General features: G+C 38.3%; 1 protein-coding gene across 9 annotated transcripts in view; it reads right to left on the bottom strand.

Annotated features, from left to right (window-relative positions):
- ARB2A (ARB2 cotranscriptional regulator A) overlaps positions 1–17,377 on the bottom strand; it is a 422,367-nt gene that overhangs the window by 124,539 nt on the left and 280,451 nt on the right. For 8 of the 9 annotated variants that reach the window (XM_087861977.1, XM_045796280.2, XM_087861983.1 and 5 more), the window contains one exon: positions 16,883–16,967. In XM_087861977.1, the coding sequence (XP_087718103.1) occupies positions 16,883–16,967 (85 nt within the window). Of the gene's footprint in view, positions 1–7,387; positions 7,527–16,882; positions 16,968–17,377 lie in introns of those variants that run through there. The other variant, XM_087861980.1, reaches the window with a different exon arrangement.

Genomic DNA, 17,377 nt, shown 5'->3' with positions numbered 1-17,377 from the left:
AGGAAGGAGGGGTAAACAGAAGGGGGAATGAACCATGAGAGACTATGGACTCTGGGAAACAAACTGAGGGCTTCAGAGGGGAGAGGGGTGGGGGATTGGGATAGGCCGGTGATGGGTATTAAGGAGGGTGCATACTGCATGGTGCACTGGGTGTTATACACAATTAATGAATCATGGAACACTACATCAAAAACTAAGGATATACTGTATGGTGACTAACATAACATAATAAAAAATTATCATAAAAAAAGAATATATGGGAAGTTAATTTCTTTAGCAGAGGCTCCAAAAACAAAACAAAACAAGCTCTTTGCACGGAATTAAGTCAACAGAGCAGAGCAGAAGATCTAAGAATGATGTACAAGTCCGGTGGAGAGGGCAAGGTAGACTAGATGGTGCTAATTTCATGTTTTTCCCCACTCCACAGGGGTCCTAATAACTTAGCACTGACCAGGCATCAGGGTGTAAAGGCACTGTCACCTGAAGGGCAGGTGTAGGTCCCCAAGAGCCACATTAATCAAGGAGCAAGACGAGAGGCAAAGGCAGGGGACAAGATCCACGCACCAGGCACTGAGAGGTTTCTCTCTGGGTGTAGGAAGTCAAGTCAAGCACCCAGGAAAACTGTGGCAGCTGAGCATAGTAAGAAAAGATGCCTTCCATGTTCCAAGGAGAAAATCAGCAGCACACTTTACAACAATTTAGTTCACAGAAAACTACCTCAAAATGCACTAAAATGATTAAACTGTTAATCCTTGTTTTAAGTAGAAAACTGTGTAAGACAAAGTGAGACATCAAAGATAAGTCAAGCAATTAAGAAAAAGGGTACCTGAAGGTAAAGGACATAGATGAAGAACACTGAAGTTGTGATAAAATGGAAAAGGGCAACCAGATCAATGTGGTCACTACAAAAAATCACTTACTGCTCTAGGAAATAAATTCACAAAATAGCTAATAGCACTGTTCTGCATAGGAGAGAACTGAGGACAAGAACAGGGCGAAAGGACAGCTATTGGTGAATAACAGTAATGTGAGACGGCTTTACTCTTCTAAAATACGTAGAGAAAAACTAGAACGTAGTAGGGCTGCCAACATAGAATTTCTTTTCAGATTAAGATTATGAAGGACGTTTTTTTGTTGTTACTTCTTTTTGTTATTAAAAAAAAAAGACTCTGCTGTGATATAGCTACTGCTCAGAAATAAAAGCTCAGGACAGGAATATACCAACAACCACACAGCCGGACTACAAAGAGATTGTATGTATTTAGGGAAAAATCCTTCCATTATATTTTGTGGAGCTGTGGTATTCATGAACTATGAACTTCCTGGGCTATATAATAGTATTAAATATAAAAACTCTACAGCCTTCACCAGAAGCCTCAAAGAATTTTAAATGTCTCTATAAGGCAGGAAGAGCAATTGAGCTGAACAGGGCTGAGTTGAAAGGCACTCTGGTGATGAGTCAGGTTTGTTCACAGATAGTCCCAGATAGATAAAGTGTAAAGGTTCTTGTTATGTCAAGCAGGATTTAAACAAACTTTTGAGCTGAGTCTGCCCTTGTTACACAAGAAACGCTTTAAGGATATTCTTGCACTGATTATTCTAGTCACTGTCTTCTACATTCAAATTTGTACCCTGCTTACACTTTGGAGCAGGAGATACACAACTTGTTTAATGAAAAATTTCCCATTATACTGCACAGTAAAATACACCTAACAGAAGTGACAGCTTATGACCAATGAAACCAGTAATTCAGGAGGTGACATGGCCTCAGAGAAGTAAATGAGAAATAGAATAGAATTTCTGTTTACAGGAGATATAACTCTTTCAGGTGCTGTGAGAATTGTTACTTTGTTAAAGAGATTCCAAATTAATTGATCTTGGTGCCAATACCATCACAAATCTGAGGCCTCTGTGAATTTCCCTGGAATCTCCTTAAGAAACTATGAGCTAAAATAAGCCAAATAGAGACACTTATACCTTTTTTGGAAAAATGAACACTTATATTCAGTAACATGAAACGCAATAATAACCACGGAAAATTGCAAAGGTAGTACCGGACTTAAGATTTTAAGCTCCAGGGGCGCCTGGGTGGCACAGCGGTTAAGCGTCTGCCTTCGGCTCAGGGCGTGATCCCGGCGTTTTGGGATCGAGCCCCACATCAGGCTCCTCCGCTAGGAGCCTGCTTCTTCCTCTCCCACTCCCCCTGCTTGTGTTCCCTCTCTCGCTGGCTGTCTCTATCTCTGTCAAATAAATAAAATCTTAAAAATAAAAAGATTTTAAGCTCCAATACAGTAACTTTATTCCAATATATAAATTAAAAACTCCTTTTAGCATTTTATTATTTAATTTTTTAAAGATTTATTTATTTGAGAGAGAGCACAAGGGGAGAGGCAGAGGGAGAGGGAGAGGGAAAGAATCTTAAGCAGACTCCCACTGAACAAGGAGTCTGATGCAGGGCTTGATCCCAGGACCCCGAGATCCTGACCTGAGCTGAAATCAAGAGTTGGATGCTTAGCAGACTGAGCCACCTAGGCGTCCCCCCTTTTAGCATTTTATTTTAATTAATTAATTTATTTAAAAGATTTTATTTTATTTATTTGAGAGAGAGAGAAAGTGAGAGAGCACAAGCAGGGGGAGTGGGAGAGGGAGAAGCAGGCTCCCCGCTGAGCAGGGAAGCCTGATGTGGGGCTTGATCCCAGGACCCTGGGATCATGACCTGAGCCAAAGGCAGATGCTTAACCAACTGAGCCACCCAGGCACCCTCCTTTTAGCATTTTAAACCTGACAAAGTCCTTGGTTTTACACAGTGAGGTAATAAGTTAGGTTATTAAAGCGAATCCTCTTCAAAGTCATCTCACAATGATTCCAAAGGTCTTAAAGACGACCAACCAGGCTATCTGCCTCTCTTCCGAGCAAAAGACTTAGGCCCAAATCCACATTTATTTGTCTAGAGTTCACTGCAGCTCAGGAGCCTGTTCTCCATCCAATATGTGTGCAGATAATATCAGGCAGATGACGGTTTCACCTTCTGAGAGCTCAGAACTCTAGGAAGCAATTATGTCAAAGCCGCTATGAATGGAGAACTGAAAGCAAGATTTTAATGATCACTACGTATTTAATGAAAATTTAACTATCTTTTTGAATGTTCAACTACACATTCACATGGTTCCAGAAGTATAATAAGGTATATAGTGAAAATGCACAGCATTTATTTTTAATTTTTATTTTGTTGCCAATCATGGCATCATTTCCAAGTGTTAACTTGGTTAACTTCCAGCTAGAATTTTACATTTTGCTTACATTGAATTTCTTGTAATAATTTAAATTCAAGAAAGACATTTGTTTTTTTATGATTGACAGAAATGTAGATGAAACATAAGGAAGAAACCAATGAATTTAAAGAAGTTTCTCATAAGGATATGTTCTAGGGCAGGTGTCATTTTGAAAGGAAGACAATGTATTAAAGAACCAATAGTCTTTCAGGGAAAGCGTGGAAGAACAGGACATTAGCAGGAAGAATGAAAGGGAAAGGGTCAGCATGGAATTATAGTAGGTTTATAAGAATGAAGAAATGAGGTTGAATATTGAAGAACAGGCAAATTGAGGATAAATACTGTATTTCTGTACAAGATACACTGGGAGGCTGTTAGAGTTAACCCTGTGATAAGACATGACTAGAATCAGGACTTAGTCTAGAAAATACAAAGACAGAAGCAGGAAAGAAATGAAAGTTTTTAATTCTCAAATATTGAAAAGGAATGAGCAATTTATCTAAACCCACAGTACGTGATTTGCTGGATAAAGTAATTTCTAATAACAATAGCTATAGGAAGCCCTTGCTTTGCACAGTATAAAATGATTATAAAAATGACCTTACAAGTCGAAACCATGCAAACTGATCATGATAATCAATGGGAAAAACTATGGTTGTTTGATGACCTTTAAAATTTTTTTGGTCAAAACATTAAAAATCCTCCTACTGCCTGCAAAAAATGAGTAGGGGAATGAAAAAATGGTAAAAACCGATTATATTTAGTACACTGTAGTTTAAAACATTAGAAACATGGAGAATTAAAATGCTTGATTTCTTTGTAAAAAACCTACTAAAGTAGTTTGAATAGTGCTTGCCTTCTCTTCATATAACTTATGATACAGTTCAAGGAAAACTTTTCTCTGCCTTGGCTAATTTTCATGCTCCTAAGTTTGGATCAGCTTCCAACATTTTATCCTTCGCACTTGCAATGTCGTGAAATATCTCTGAGAGTTCATTTCATGCAAAGTGTTTTTTGCTAGCGTCACTTCCTCTGGGACATCTTCATCTTTTTCGTCACAAGCACTTTACAATTTTACTTTCAGCATTCCATCTCTCTGGTGCACTTTCATCTTTGTTGGCCAAGTCTCTCTTTTGATTATCCATTTTTATAAAATGGAAGATAGTGCTGTCTGTGCATGAACTGGCTAACAGATATGCAGTTATCGGTCTGTGAAAGATTTTGAAAGAAGTGATGTGATTGGCTGCTGATCATGATGTCCATCTGTTATTTACACAGAGATTTGTGTTTAATGCAATTATTCACAGTTAATACACTGTGATAACTGAAATTTGAACCTTGTTTTAGGGGGGATTTGGTGTTATTTAACTAAACTATGGTAACCGAAATTCGGGTATTTGGGACCATACAAAGTGAAGACTGCCTGTATTTATTGAGTCCTAACTATGTGCCAGGTACAATTTTAACAGTCCTATATGGATTATTTCACTTAATTCTGACCATAACCCAGTGAGATGGTACTAGTATTATCCCCATTTTATAGGCAGGGTGATTGTAGATCTTCATCTGATGATATTACAGAATTAATTCTCCAACATATTTGGGAGAATATAAACTACCCCCAGCCATGCTAAATCCAAAGCTTCTCCTCACAAATGGTGACTTACTACCATTAAAGAGTTTGAAATGACAACATATTCATTTGAAACGTTATCTGAAGTGAAGTCAGGGTCTCATACTAGCATGGAAGGAAGGTGGATACTTTCAGAAGACTCACTGACTCTTAGATAGCAGTGGGGTACCAGTCAATAAAGGAGGATGTCAGTGAACTAAGAGTTACTCTCGGGTCCTGAAGGAGTTCACCATATGTCCTTAACTTTCCTCCCCACCCTACCTATTTCAATGATCATCCTCTGTTTATGAACAAAGAGAATCTTTGCAACAAACAGAAGACTTTTTGCTAGGAGACCACGAGCTCCTTGAGGGGCAAGAGTCACATCTAGCAATCTTTATACTGTTAGAGTGTAGAGTAGTGCCCAGTACATATTAAGTCCTCAATAAATCTTTGTGGAATTAAGGAACAAATATTTACAGTTAGTTTCTTGCCTCAAAAGAACCAAGAATAACCCAAATTTGTGGAAAGACATGAAGTTAGGCTCTAATTTAGGGGTAACAAATTAATTAAAATAATTAAGTGATTGGTAAAAATAACTAAATTTGGGTTTTCTGAAATGTAAGCTTTACCACCTATGCTGATTTTACATGCTTGATATTGTTTCTGAAGAAAAGCAAAACCAAGTAACTCTCAGAGACTGTTCTCTCATAATAACAGCACTGCAAAAGTCTACACTACAAAGGTTATGGAAGACTATACTTTCACTATAAAATTCAAACCACATATCATCTAGTTCCACAAGTAGCCTTCCCACTATTTCCCACTAATGTTTCCCAAATATTGGTTATATTTAATCACTTGTATGTGTGGCCTTAAATCAATAATTCCTTTTTAAAAGTTTAATCACTTATCCTCTGGAAACTAAGCAGGAAAGGTATGGCTACTTTTCCACAAAATTAAAATGGAAAGAAGACTCTAAATTTCTTTGAAGGCAATTTATCAAAAGGAAATAAAAGTGAAAATCTGAAATAATTCATATTGCTTTTTAAAAATACCTGAAACATTCCCTAAAAATAAAAAAATCTCTAAGCCAATACTGATTTTAGGCGGTTATTAGAAATTTTAAATTTAGGGTCTCTTACAAAAGTCTCATTTATAGAGATCACTGCTACACAAAGCTTAAAATCATGTTTCTGTTTCTTTGCCCAAATTTTCAAAAAGTAACTTCTGTAGTATTTTAGAAATTAAGAAATTGTGTAATACACCTAAATTCTGTCAAGGATTGTGCCATGAGATTATTCAAAACATCTGTAAACTAGCTGGTGTAAGATTTATTTAGTGGTATAACATATTGAATACTTGGGGTGAGATACATATGACTGAAGGGGATATTAACAAACAATGTGGACAGAAATACCATACCAATTCTCAAGGAATATTTAGACATCATGTATCAGTTAAATCAATTCTAATACATAAAAATGAAACTCATTGATCAAATTATCTCTCAAAATTTATCATTATTTAGAACTATATCATTAAGTAGAACTAAAAAGGACTATCTTTTTAAAAATATGATGAAACAAAAACTTTAATAAATATTATCCTTGCTTTTCAAGCAATGATAACCAATTGAGAACTAGGGATTTTATATATTTAAATATATACATATTTATTTATAACTTGGGATTTTATAAACAGGAAATATTTGGCCTGTTTATGGTACCTAATGTTCACTTTGCATTTTCACTGTGGTACCCAAAGAATATTTATTTTAGAGGTTCTGAATCACTTTTAGAAAGCAAAAGAGTTTTTTGAAGAGTAATGTTTTCAGGGTAATTTTGTCAGGAGACAGATTTGTTATTGGTGACTTGATGTCCGTCTCTGACAAGACAGACAGAGAAGGCAGGGAAGGTGCAGATGGAAGCAGACAGGGAATGCATGGTAAGGAGCAGAGACCATGTGGCTTGAGGGAAGCACATATCACACAGTGAAAGAGGAGTGAAGGGCAGTGGACCCAGGCAAACCACTCAGGTCAGGCAGGGCAGGCAGAGACTGTGGGCTGGGGGAGATGTGATACCACAGGTTGCCAGGTGAATCTCCAGGTGGGGGAGACTGAAGCAAGAGATACACAGGAGACAAAAACTGTAAGATACATAGAGACTAAACCAAATGAGAGACGGAGAGTCAGAGGTCAATATACAGACACAGAGAGAACCATCAAGAGCAGTGACCCAGACCGAACTGACAGAGGGAAGGAGAAATAGAGGACAAGTGAAGCACAGACAGCTGTGGGAAGGGAGATCAATACTTAATATATAGTAAAAAAGGATGAACATTTCTGTCTTAGGGACCACTGGTCCCCGAATTACTTTTCCAACACTTAGGGACATAGCATTAAGAGCCATGAGACACTGCTATAGAGACAGTGAAAGTAGTAACTTTTGCAAATTAACTCATAACATATAATTTTCAAGTAAAAATACAAATTCATATTATTTGGTTATTTACCCCAAAGTATTCCAAAAATAATTATATATTTTTTTATCTTTAAAGGGAAGAGTTAGCTCAGTGAAAGGAGAGTTGTCACCTTTACTGCCAAATTCTTCGAAGGATTTTTCACAAATTGGTTCAGAAAGCTGTAAAAAACATGGTGGCTATTTTTAATTTTTTTTTAAAAGTGAGATTTCTGAAGTGAAACTAGTTATATTCACTGTGATTACTGGAAAACTGCAAGAATCAAAATCAGAGGAAAATATTGGATTTGATTAAGTATATATAATCAGGGCAAATATTGGTGATCTATATAAATATATAGTTAAATAAATTATTTTAAATGATTCTTTAATCAGTTATTTCCCCAGAGTTCCTGATTCTAGCTAATTATAATGAATGATTCACTGAAAACACAAGAATTTCTGGTGGTCAACTTTTAGAATACTCATCCCTAACATTAACTAATAATTATAAGGTAGCATAGAACGATGAATACGGAACTAACTGATGAATAACAGCTACAAGGCCAATTCTACAGGAATGAACAAAAACTGCCTGAAAAGTGCTATTTAGTTCATGAAAGCATCACTTAAAGGATTAGAATATATAACCTTTGAGTGGAAAGAGGAATGCTGTAGTGCTTGAGCAGTCCACGCAGTGAAAAAGTGGTACAGTATCATATATGCTAATATGCCTTGAATTTAAGATCTGTTTACAAAGGCAAAGTATAGATTTTCAATTACCTAATTAATTTGAGCTGTGTCTAAAAACATATTAGAAAACTCAGCTTGTCTACACATTCTGAATGACAACACATCTAGAAGCAATTACTGTTGATTTCTCATTGCTATCTTTAGAAGCAAGTGATTATTCACTAACAAAGAAGAGATACAACTCCTTAGTGTCATTTCCTCAAGATATATTTTCAGCAATAAATCAAAGTAAATATTTAGCAAATATTCAGTAAGTTCAGTCACTGTAAATAGTTAATCTGCACTGGCTAAGCAAAGTAAAATTAGGGTTATGTTAGCAAAGTAAAATTGTCTACAACTCAAATTCACCTAGAAATTATTAATTTTCCACTTTCTGTTCTGGTGGGGAGGTGGGGCTTGAGATGTACATGTTATCAACAGCCCCCTTCTATATCCAAACCAAGACAAGGTCATCTAAATATTGTAAGTTTTCAAGTTTAATTCTTCACCCCTAAGACATGTACTAAGCTCTCTGTTTTCCTTTTTCTTCTTCTTCTTTTTAACATTTATGCTGTTATCTTTCCAATTTTGAGGTGCCCAGATTTACATCAAGCATTCTAGGTAAAGTGAAATATTAGAGAAAAGCCTGTCTCAAGCTATGACAAGGACAAGGAATAGTGAGATGGATACAAGTTCTGGCAGGAAATAAAGTGACAGGTCCCACACCTCTAGACTACATCGATTTAGTGAATCTAGGTTCAGATAGTTGCTTTATGGTAGGTGGCAAAATGAAGCTATGAGGAGGCAGAGCCTTCCATCCTGTGCGCCTGTTGCAAAGTGGTCACAGGTATGTCAAAATACTGATCTCTTCATCCTTCACCCTTCAGGTCAGCCAGGAGTGGTTCTGTCCCTTCACCTCTGGATATAAGCAACCTTGCCTGTGAACCCCAGGACACCATATATATGCTGTATTTTTCTATATGGGTAGCTCAAGGAAGAGTGGAATACTTTAATAACTTGCTTGTACCTATCTATACTTTATGGTTACCATAAATCTTAGAGGACTTGTAAAATGGATCTGACCATAAGGTGAGGTTTTCAAAGACCCAGAAGAAGAGACTGCTGGGAACGAATAAGGGTACAGCTTTCAGAGCTCAGTAGGTAGCCTGGAGTTGAGAAAAGATCTCTAAAGTCAGATGGGCAAGTACTGTCTTTATCAGTGGGAGGTGGTAGGAGATTATGACTAGAAAGAATGTCCCAGAAATGCCATCTTCTCAGTGAGGCCCTCCATGGCCACTCCTCTAAAAATGCAAATCCTCCCCTCCACATATTTCAGGTCCTCTCTTTCTGCTCTCTATTTCTCCTACCGATTCCCACAATCGTAAACTTTCCTTATTTACCTTGCTTATTATTTGTCTCCCCTCCTAACCTCCACAAAGGACATTTATCTGTTGTAATTCATTGCTACTTCCCTGACACCTGGCACAATGTCTAGTCCATGGTAAATACTTACTGAATGAATTCATACAGACTGGACACACACACCCAGAGGGGCATGTAAGGAGCACATTCAGAGGGGGCTGAAGGGACACGAGCCTTAGCAGTAGCACTTACCCAAACCTAGCCCCAGTTAGAAAAATCTGGCAAAGAGCAGCCTGTCAGTCACGTGACAGCCAAAGCAAGCTGCGTCCAGACTTTTAAGAAGTCAGAAGACAGCAGTGCTCTGTAACCTTCTCTGTTTTCAAACATTTATGTTTTGCTTTCCTTTCACGCTGGGGGAAGGCCTCCTCATAAACAGCCAAAAATTATATTAGCTATTTTTGGGGAGCAGCACACCACACAAGATCATTTCCAATCTCACCCTTACCGCTACCCCATGTCTCTTTTAGCCTTATTGCATCTATACTTCTATGTCCTACTTTACATTTTCGTCCTACTACTGGTTTTCCTTTTGCTTTCTTCACTGTATTTTCTCTCTTTCTGTGTCTGGTTTCCATGTAATATTTTATGACCCTTATCAGTGTCGCAGAGAACACAGGAAAATACGAAAAACTAAGTTATTTGTTGCTTAAAAATAGAGACAGGGAAACGGAAGGGGAGTATGTCTGCAAATGCTTTTTCATTCCCATACGATTAAAATAATAGTTTTAAAATAAATGATAGCCTTAAATTCTGAAATGATTAGAATATAGAATAGAATATATAGCATATACAGTACCACATGAGGTTTTTACAGTGCCTTCTTTCTGATGAACTCAAATGGCCCTCCAGACACTACAAAAATTGTTCTCATAACATTTCTACGAGATAAGTACGGCAGATATTTGCTTTTGCCATTTTATAAGCAACACACAAACAACACAGAATGTGGGCTATACAATAAACATAGGTCCTACTAACCTATCATATAATTCTTTGAATAACAACGTTTTTAATGGGCTGATTTTACTGGTCGGGAACACCACCAACAGAATGAAGCGGGGCAAACAGTCACAGGACATGGATTCAAGGTCCCTCGAATACCCACCATTCCCTATATGTTAAGATAACTAAAAAGTCAGACTTTCTTTTTAGTATAGGGTACAACATTGCCAACTCCTAAGTGTGGAGCTGTCAAGTATTACATCTGCTTTTAAAAGAAAAATGAAAACGACATGACTGCCCTGATAATAATTATCAGTGACACTTTAAATATAATTTAAAAATTTTATTGTACCTGTTATTAAAATATATGTATTCATAGATAAATAACATTGATAAAATGAAGCTATTACGAGAAGCAGATCTTTTTTTTCTAATAAAGAGAAACATATTTAGTAATGAAGGAAAAACATAGTATTAAATGAGTATGTGTGTTTATAGGCAATTCACTGCTACAGCCATGAGACTTTAGTCAAACAATAAAAGCATATTACGACTTAAGAAAACTTTTATAAATTAGAAAGCTGGAAAAAAAAGGTTTCATTAAATTGAACATAGAGTCTGGATATCCATTACTAACTTGTGCTCAGAGAATTACAGGAGTTTCAAAGGCACTTGCCCATGCTTTGGTTATCTCCATTCGAACCTCCTGCCATCACATCCACTGCCATCACCTCAACTGGGTAGGTTATAGAACAGTTTCCTCCTTTCTTGCCCTGAACTGATTTTCCTCTCCAACTCCCCTATATTTCTGGTAATGTTTCATAATCCCAGTTACTTTTCACTCCAGCTTGTTGTTTTCTCCCTTTGCCTTAGCCTCCACGTCCAACCTACTGCCCGTCAGGGAGTGAAGATTCTTCCTGAGTCCTATTTCTCTTCACTCCCCTTTCCTCTCCATTCACACCACCAGGCCAGTTCATGCCATCCACCCCATATACTTGCTTCATCATCACAGCCTGATGAGTCGGCTGCCTCCAGCTTCTTCTTCTTTTTTTTAAGATTTTATTTATTTATTTGACAGAGAGAGAGAGAGAGAGAGAGAGAGAGAGAGAGAGACGGCCAGTGAGAGAGGGAACACAGGCAGGGGGAGTGGGAGAGGAAGAAGCAGGCTCCCAGCAGAGCACGGAGCCCTATGCGGGACTCGATCCCAGGACCCTGGGATCATGCCCTGAGCCCAAGGCAGACGTTTAATGACTGAACCACCCAGGTGCCCCTGCCTCCAGCTTCTTGCTCCTCTCTTTTGTCCATTTATTAAATTAATCTTCAAAATCCCACTTTGATCATGCCGTACCCCTTATTCAACATTTTTTTTTTTTTTAAGATTTTATTTATTTATGTGACAGAGAGACAGCCAGCGAGAGAGGGAACACAGCAGGGGAAGTGGGAGAGGAAGAAGCAGGCTCCCAGCCGAGGAGCCCGATGTGGGACTCGATCCCGGAACACGAGGATCACGCCCTGAGCCGAAGGCAGACGCTTAACGACTGCGCTACCCAGGCGCCCCCTTATTCAACATTTTTTAAGAGCTCTTTGCAAGAGATCACTGATTTTGATTGAAAAACTGCTGAGTTTTTATAAGTAGGTATAGAAAATGCTGGGCGTGCTGCCCCCAACTCTTTTTCTATTTGATGTAACCTAATGATGCCAGATTCAAAGGGAGGAACCTACCACTAGCAGAGGTCCAGGTAACAGTTCTTTTTTTTTTTTTTTTTTTTTTTTAAAGATAGTCATGATAAGCTACTATTTCCTGCTATGCTCCCAACTTCCAGAATAGTACCTGGGACATAATATAAGTGATCAATCCATATACAAGAAATAAATGGATATATGCTGGGGAGTGTATGTGAAATCTCCTTCCGATTAAAGACAAATTTGTTGGAATAAAAGCCAACAGGGAATAGAAGGTTGCAGGGAGTAGCAAATTCTGTCCTAAGAAAAATTGGTCAGTGAAGAGCTGCAGAGGGAGAAGACTTAGTGATCAAATGATATAGTGACCAAATGTAATAAAAAAGAAACTTAATATCTTGTCTCTGATACAATGTACAGCAAAGCCTAATGAGGCGGCAGTCAGGGAACTAGGCTAGGAATGAATTGTCTTTGATGAACTTTTTAGTGCCTTTTTAGAAAGCTGCTCAAATCCTCAGGTATGAGGGCAAAGATGAGCCTTACAAGACTTTAGCCTCAAAAAAGTTAAGGTTGTTTCTACTTAGGCTTCAGTGACCACCAGAGTTGACATTTAAACCTGCTGTATTAATTATGTACTGCTGTGGAATAAATAACCCCAGCCGGGCAGCTTAAAACAATACACACTTAGCACTTGTAGGTCCTCTAGATTAGGAATCTCAGTGTGGCTTAACTGAGCGACTGGCTTAGGGTCTCACCATCATCAAGGTGTTAGCTGGGGTTGCAGTTATCTCAAGGCTGATGTGGGAGAGAATCTTCTTCCAAGGTCATGCATGGGGCTGTGGATGGGCCTCAGGTACTCACTGACTCTTGGCCAGAGACACCAGTTCCTTGCCACGTGGGCCTCTGCACAGAGCACCTCACATAGAGCTGGCTTCCATCAGAGAGAGCAAGTGAGAGGATGACAAAGAGCCTGAGGTCTGCCAACATGCATTGGTCTTACAATGTTCCCCATTATCCTTAAGCAGCAGGCTTCATAAAGTGGTGAAGTAACTTTCTGAAGACTCAGTTATGGTGCCTGCTCAGGTGACAGCACCCTGTGGGGCTGAGACAATGTACTCCAGGGTGTGGTATGTACCCTAAATCAGCATTTAATACATGTGATATTTCTCCCAGGTCTGGGAATGAAGGGATGGAAATGGGACTGGTTTCTCTTCTTACTACCCTCAGTCACTTAGTAGCAAAACTGTTGCCTCCCATTCCTATGATTTTAGGCTCTGTTGATCTAAAGGTCTTAGTTCCATAGGGAGGAATGCTTTTATTAAGTGACACAACAATGATTCCATTGAACTCAAAGCTGAGACTGTCATCTTGCCACTCTGGGCTCCTTATGCCACTGAATTAACAAGGAATGGAAGAGTCTTACTATATTGGCTGGGGTGATTGATCCTGATAACTAAGGGATAACTGAGTTGCTACTACACAATGGAGATAAAGAGGAATGTGTCTGCAATGCAGGAAATCATCGAGGACACCTGTTAGTATTTCCTGTGACTAATGTCAATAGAAAACTACAACCATCTAACTCAGGAAGGATAGCTAATGGCCCAGCTGCTTCAGGAATGAAGGTATGGGTCAGCCCACCAGGCAAGAACTATGACCAGTTGAGGTGCTTGTTAAGAACAAAGGGGATACAGAATGAAGGTAGTTATAAATACCAGCTACAACTACATGGTTACAAAAACGAGCAATGTAATAGCTATGGGTATTTCTTACTTATTTTGACTTGAATGTACATATTAAATTATTTTTGTTTTCCTCCACTCTCTTATTTCCTTATCATCTCATGTAATATGTATCAACAGTATTAGTTTTATCTCTCAGTATTTAAATTATAGGATACAAAAGGTGAGAAGAATGGACATCAGCCAAGAACAATAAAGGGGCTTTGTATCCCCCCCTTTTTTTTTTTTTAACAGATTTTCTTTATTTATTCATGAGAGACAGAGAGAGAGAGGGAGGCAGAGGCAGAGGGAGAAGGAGGCTTGACCCCAAGCCCCTGGGATCATGACCTAAGCTGAAGGCAGATGCTTAACCGACTGAGTCACCCAGGCGCCCACTTTGTATCCTTTTCTGAGGTAAGGGTTACTGTGTTTTCATTTGTACATGGGATAGTTGTATCACATGAGGTAGAAGCCCGACTTCATTAATATCCTTATTTGTAGACTAAGTGTGGTTTAAGGAGATGTATATAGCTGCCAAGTTGACAAGGGGTGAACCGTAGAGGCTCTGTAATGTGTCAGTTTGATTGGTTGAATGATATTTTCCAGAATTCTTTTTCAAACTATGTGTTTCTGATTAGAATGATACATAAAAGAAATTTCTGTGGGACATTGGGAGGGCTAAAGCAGGAGCTGTTTTTAGCTCATGCACGTTGTTGCTTATCTGCTAGCTCACCTGGTGGCCTGAGCCAGTGGCCAGGATTCCACCTGTTCACCTTCCCCTGAATTCCCCTTTGGCATCTCTGACTCCTGGGCCAAGTGTGTGTGTGCTTAGCTCCGTGACAAAGGGCACTGGCTTCTATAGGACAGCCACACCACCAAGGACAGAAGCAAAAAGAACTGACATGAGTTTAAGTCCATCCTCCGGGCTCCAGTTCACGTTCATGGGGTCTAATTCATTCATCTGTCTCCGCCTAACAAATGTCTGCTCGATAGTTCCAAGCTCCAGTATGGGAGGCCAAGTCGACATCCTTACAGAGCATGCTTCTCCAGCTCTGGTCAAATCCCAGGTCAAATCCTTTTAACAAATCCTTTACTATATATAGTCAATCCTCTTCCTCACAGATTCCATAATTGTGAATTCACCTATTTACTAAAATTTATTTGCAACTCCCAAATCAATACTCAGGGTGCTTTTTGTGGTCACTTATAGACATGCACATGTGCAGAGTGGTGAAAAACTGGAGTTACCTAGCATGCATTCCTAACTGAGGTCAAATAAGGCCATGCTTTACCTTCTTGTTTCAATTCTCACACTGTAAACAAGTGCCCTTTTTGCAGACTATTTGGTGCCATGTTTTTCACATTTTTGTGCTTTTTTTGGGGGGGGCAATATCACTGTTTGAAATGGCCCCCAAGTATAGTGCTGAAGTGTTGTCTAGTGTACCTAAGCACTAAGCACTAGTGTTCCTAAGAAGACTGTGATGTGTCTTACGGTGAAAATAAATGTGTTAGACAAGCTTCACTCAGGCATGAGTTACAGTGCTGTTGCCTCTGAGTTCAATGTTAGTGAATCAACAATGTATATTAAATAAGGTGTCTTTAAATAGAGACATTCAATTCATAAAGCAAGGTTATGTATTGGTTGGCTGATGAAAACGTTGTGACTAGAAGCTTGTAGGAACCTAACCCTGTATATCCCCAGGAGTAATGATTCAATATCACTAATTTAGCACTCTCAGTGACTTTATAGAACATAACCACTGCTAATAAGGATAATCAGTTATATAACATACATATAGTATTATATATGTATATGTAATGTAGTATATACCATAATATATAACATATATAATACATATACATACATACACACATACACATACGTGTGTGTATATTTATTTATAAATTTAAATATATTTATATATATATATTTATAGAGCAACATATATGTTTCCTAACCAACAGACCTGAAAAGTTTAGCTATAATGATAGTGAAGCTGAGTTCAAGTTTAGGTATTAGTGATAATGAAATATAGTTATAATAATTGTTCTTTACCTCATATTTGAACTGTTCTCCAAATTATTTCCTTCAAGTACGTAGACATGTCAGCAACTCTAAATGCTTAGTGATCATCTACCTCCTATGATTTTTTCTGTGGAGTAGGTCATGTTCAAAACTTCTGCTCATTCTCTGACATCTTTGCGCAAAGCAAGCCCATTTCTGTTCTGTAGCCATAATCAGATACTGCTACTCATTTTGCGTTTACCGTTCGAACTGGTTGGGAATTGCGAAAGCCAAAACCAGAAAGCAACCAAAAATGTCACTCATCTTCTCTAGAGATCAGAGACTGAAGTACAAACTCTGTAGGCTGGAAAGCCATTGCATCCTTCAACTGTCTTCCTAAGCCCACCTGCTTCCTGAGGTACTTCCCCCTCCACCTCTTTCAAAAGGCAGGTCTATCTTGCCTTTGTTTCCCGTGAACATTTTCAGATCCATTCCGGCCCTTCTTCCTTACATTGCTCTGTTTCTTTCGCCTAAAATGTCATCCTGCACGTCTTTCTATAATCTACATCCTACCGAATGCACAAGGTCCAGCCAAAATCTTCTGCATGAAAAATTTTTCTAAAGACTCTAGGCCACAGCAGTCTCTCCTCTCTGAACTCACAGCCCTGACTGCGTGTTGTATCCTTGAGTTGGTATGCAATGTGAGACAAATTTTCCGAGATCCTGCATAGCTACCCAGTCCTTATCTTAATCAACTTTTTATTTATGTACATCTTGTCTCCCGAAGCTTTAGCAGCAACTGTCTACATTACTTTCAAATTGCTTCACCTATTCATCTTCACTGAATGTGTTAGTTACTATTTTCAGTCACTCAACAAATTTCTGGTAGCGGATCAGACCCATGCCGTATGTTACCAATAATCCATTCAAAGATTCAAGGCAGAACAACATGCTTAATTCACAAAATAGAATTCTACATTTCATTACCATATTTTTTCACCCTAAAAAAACCCATACATCTCTCATCAAACACATACCTGCTGAGACTCGGGGACAATCTGGCAGCATGGACTCCACTGATGTGTCTAATGGTTCTGAGCTAGACACCCAATTACAACAATTCTGCAATGCAATAGAGACAATTTTCTGTTGAAACATTTTTAAACCAAGACAAACTTTTTAGGCTACAGAGATTAATTTATCCTATATAGTCAACCACTAGATGTATATTCAATTTATTTTCCAAGCACTGTAAAAAATTGTCTTATATAAACACTATTATTCATGACCACTGTGGCTGTGGAAAAAAGTTTATCTTCTACAATTCAGCAAATTATCTGCGCTGATATTAAGAGGACATGTAACCTTTTGTGAACCATGATGTAATGTTTATAAGAAAAGGCTAAGATTATAATTGATGGAAACTGAAAAGGATGCCCATTTTTAACTTTAAGATGGAAATTAATATTAATTTGATCATGCGAAAAGAATAGTTTTATTTTTAAAACTATAGTCTTTATCTCTGCAACACC

The sequence above is a fragment of the Ursus americanus genome, chromosome 5 (genome assembly GCF_024610735.1).
Source record: "Ursus americanus isolate L20-20 chromosome 5, mUrsAme1.1.p, whole genome shotgun sequence".
Taxonomy (NCBI): domain Eukaryota; kingdom Metazoa; phylum Chordata; class Mammalia; order Carnivora; family Ursidae; genus Ursus; species Ursus americanus.
The sequence above is the reverse complement of the archived record's forward strand: the minus strand, read 5'-3'. Positions and strand labels throughout refer to the sequence as shown.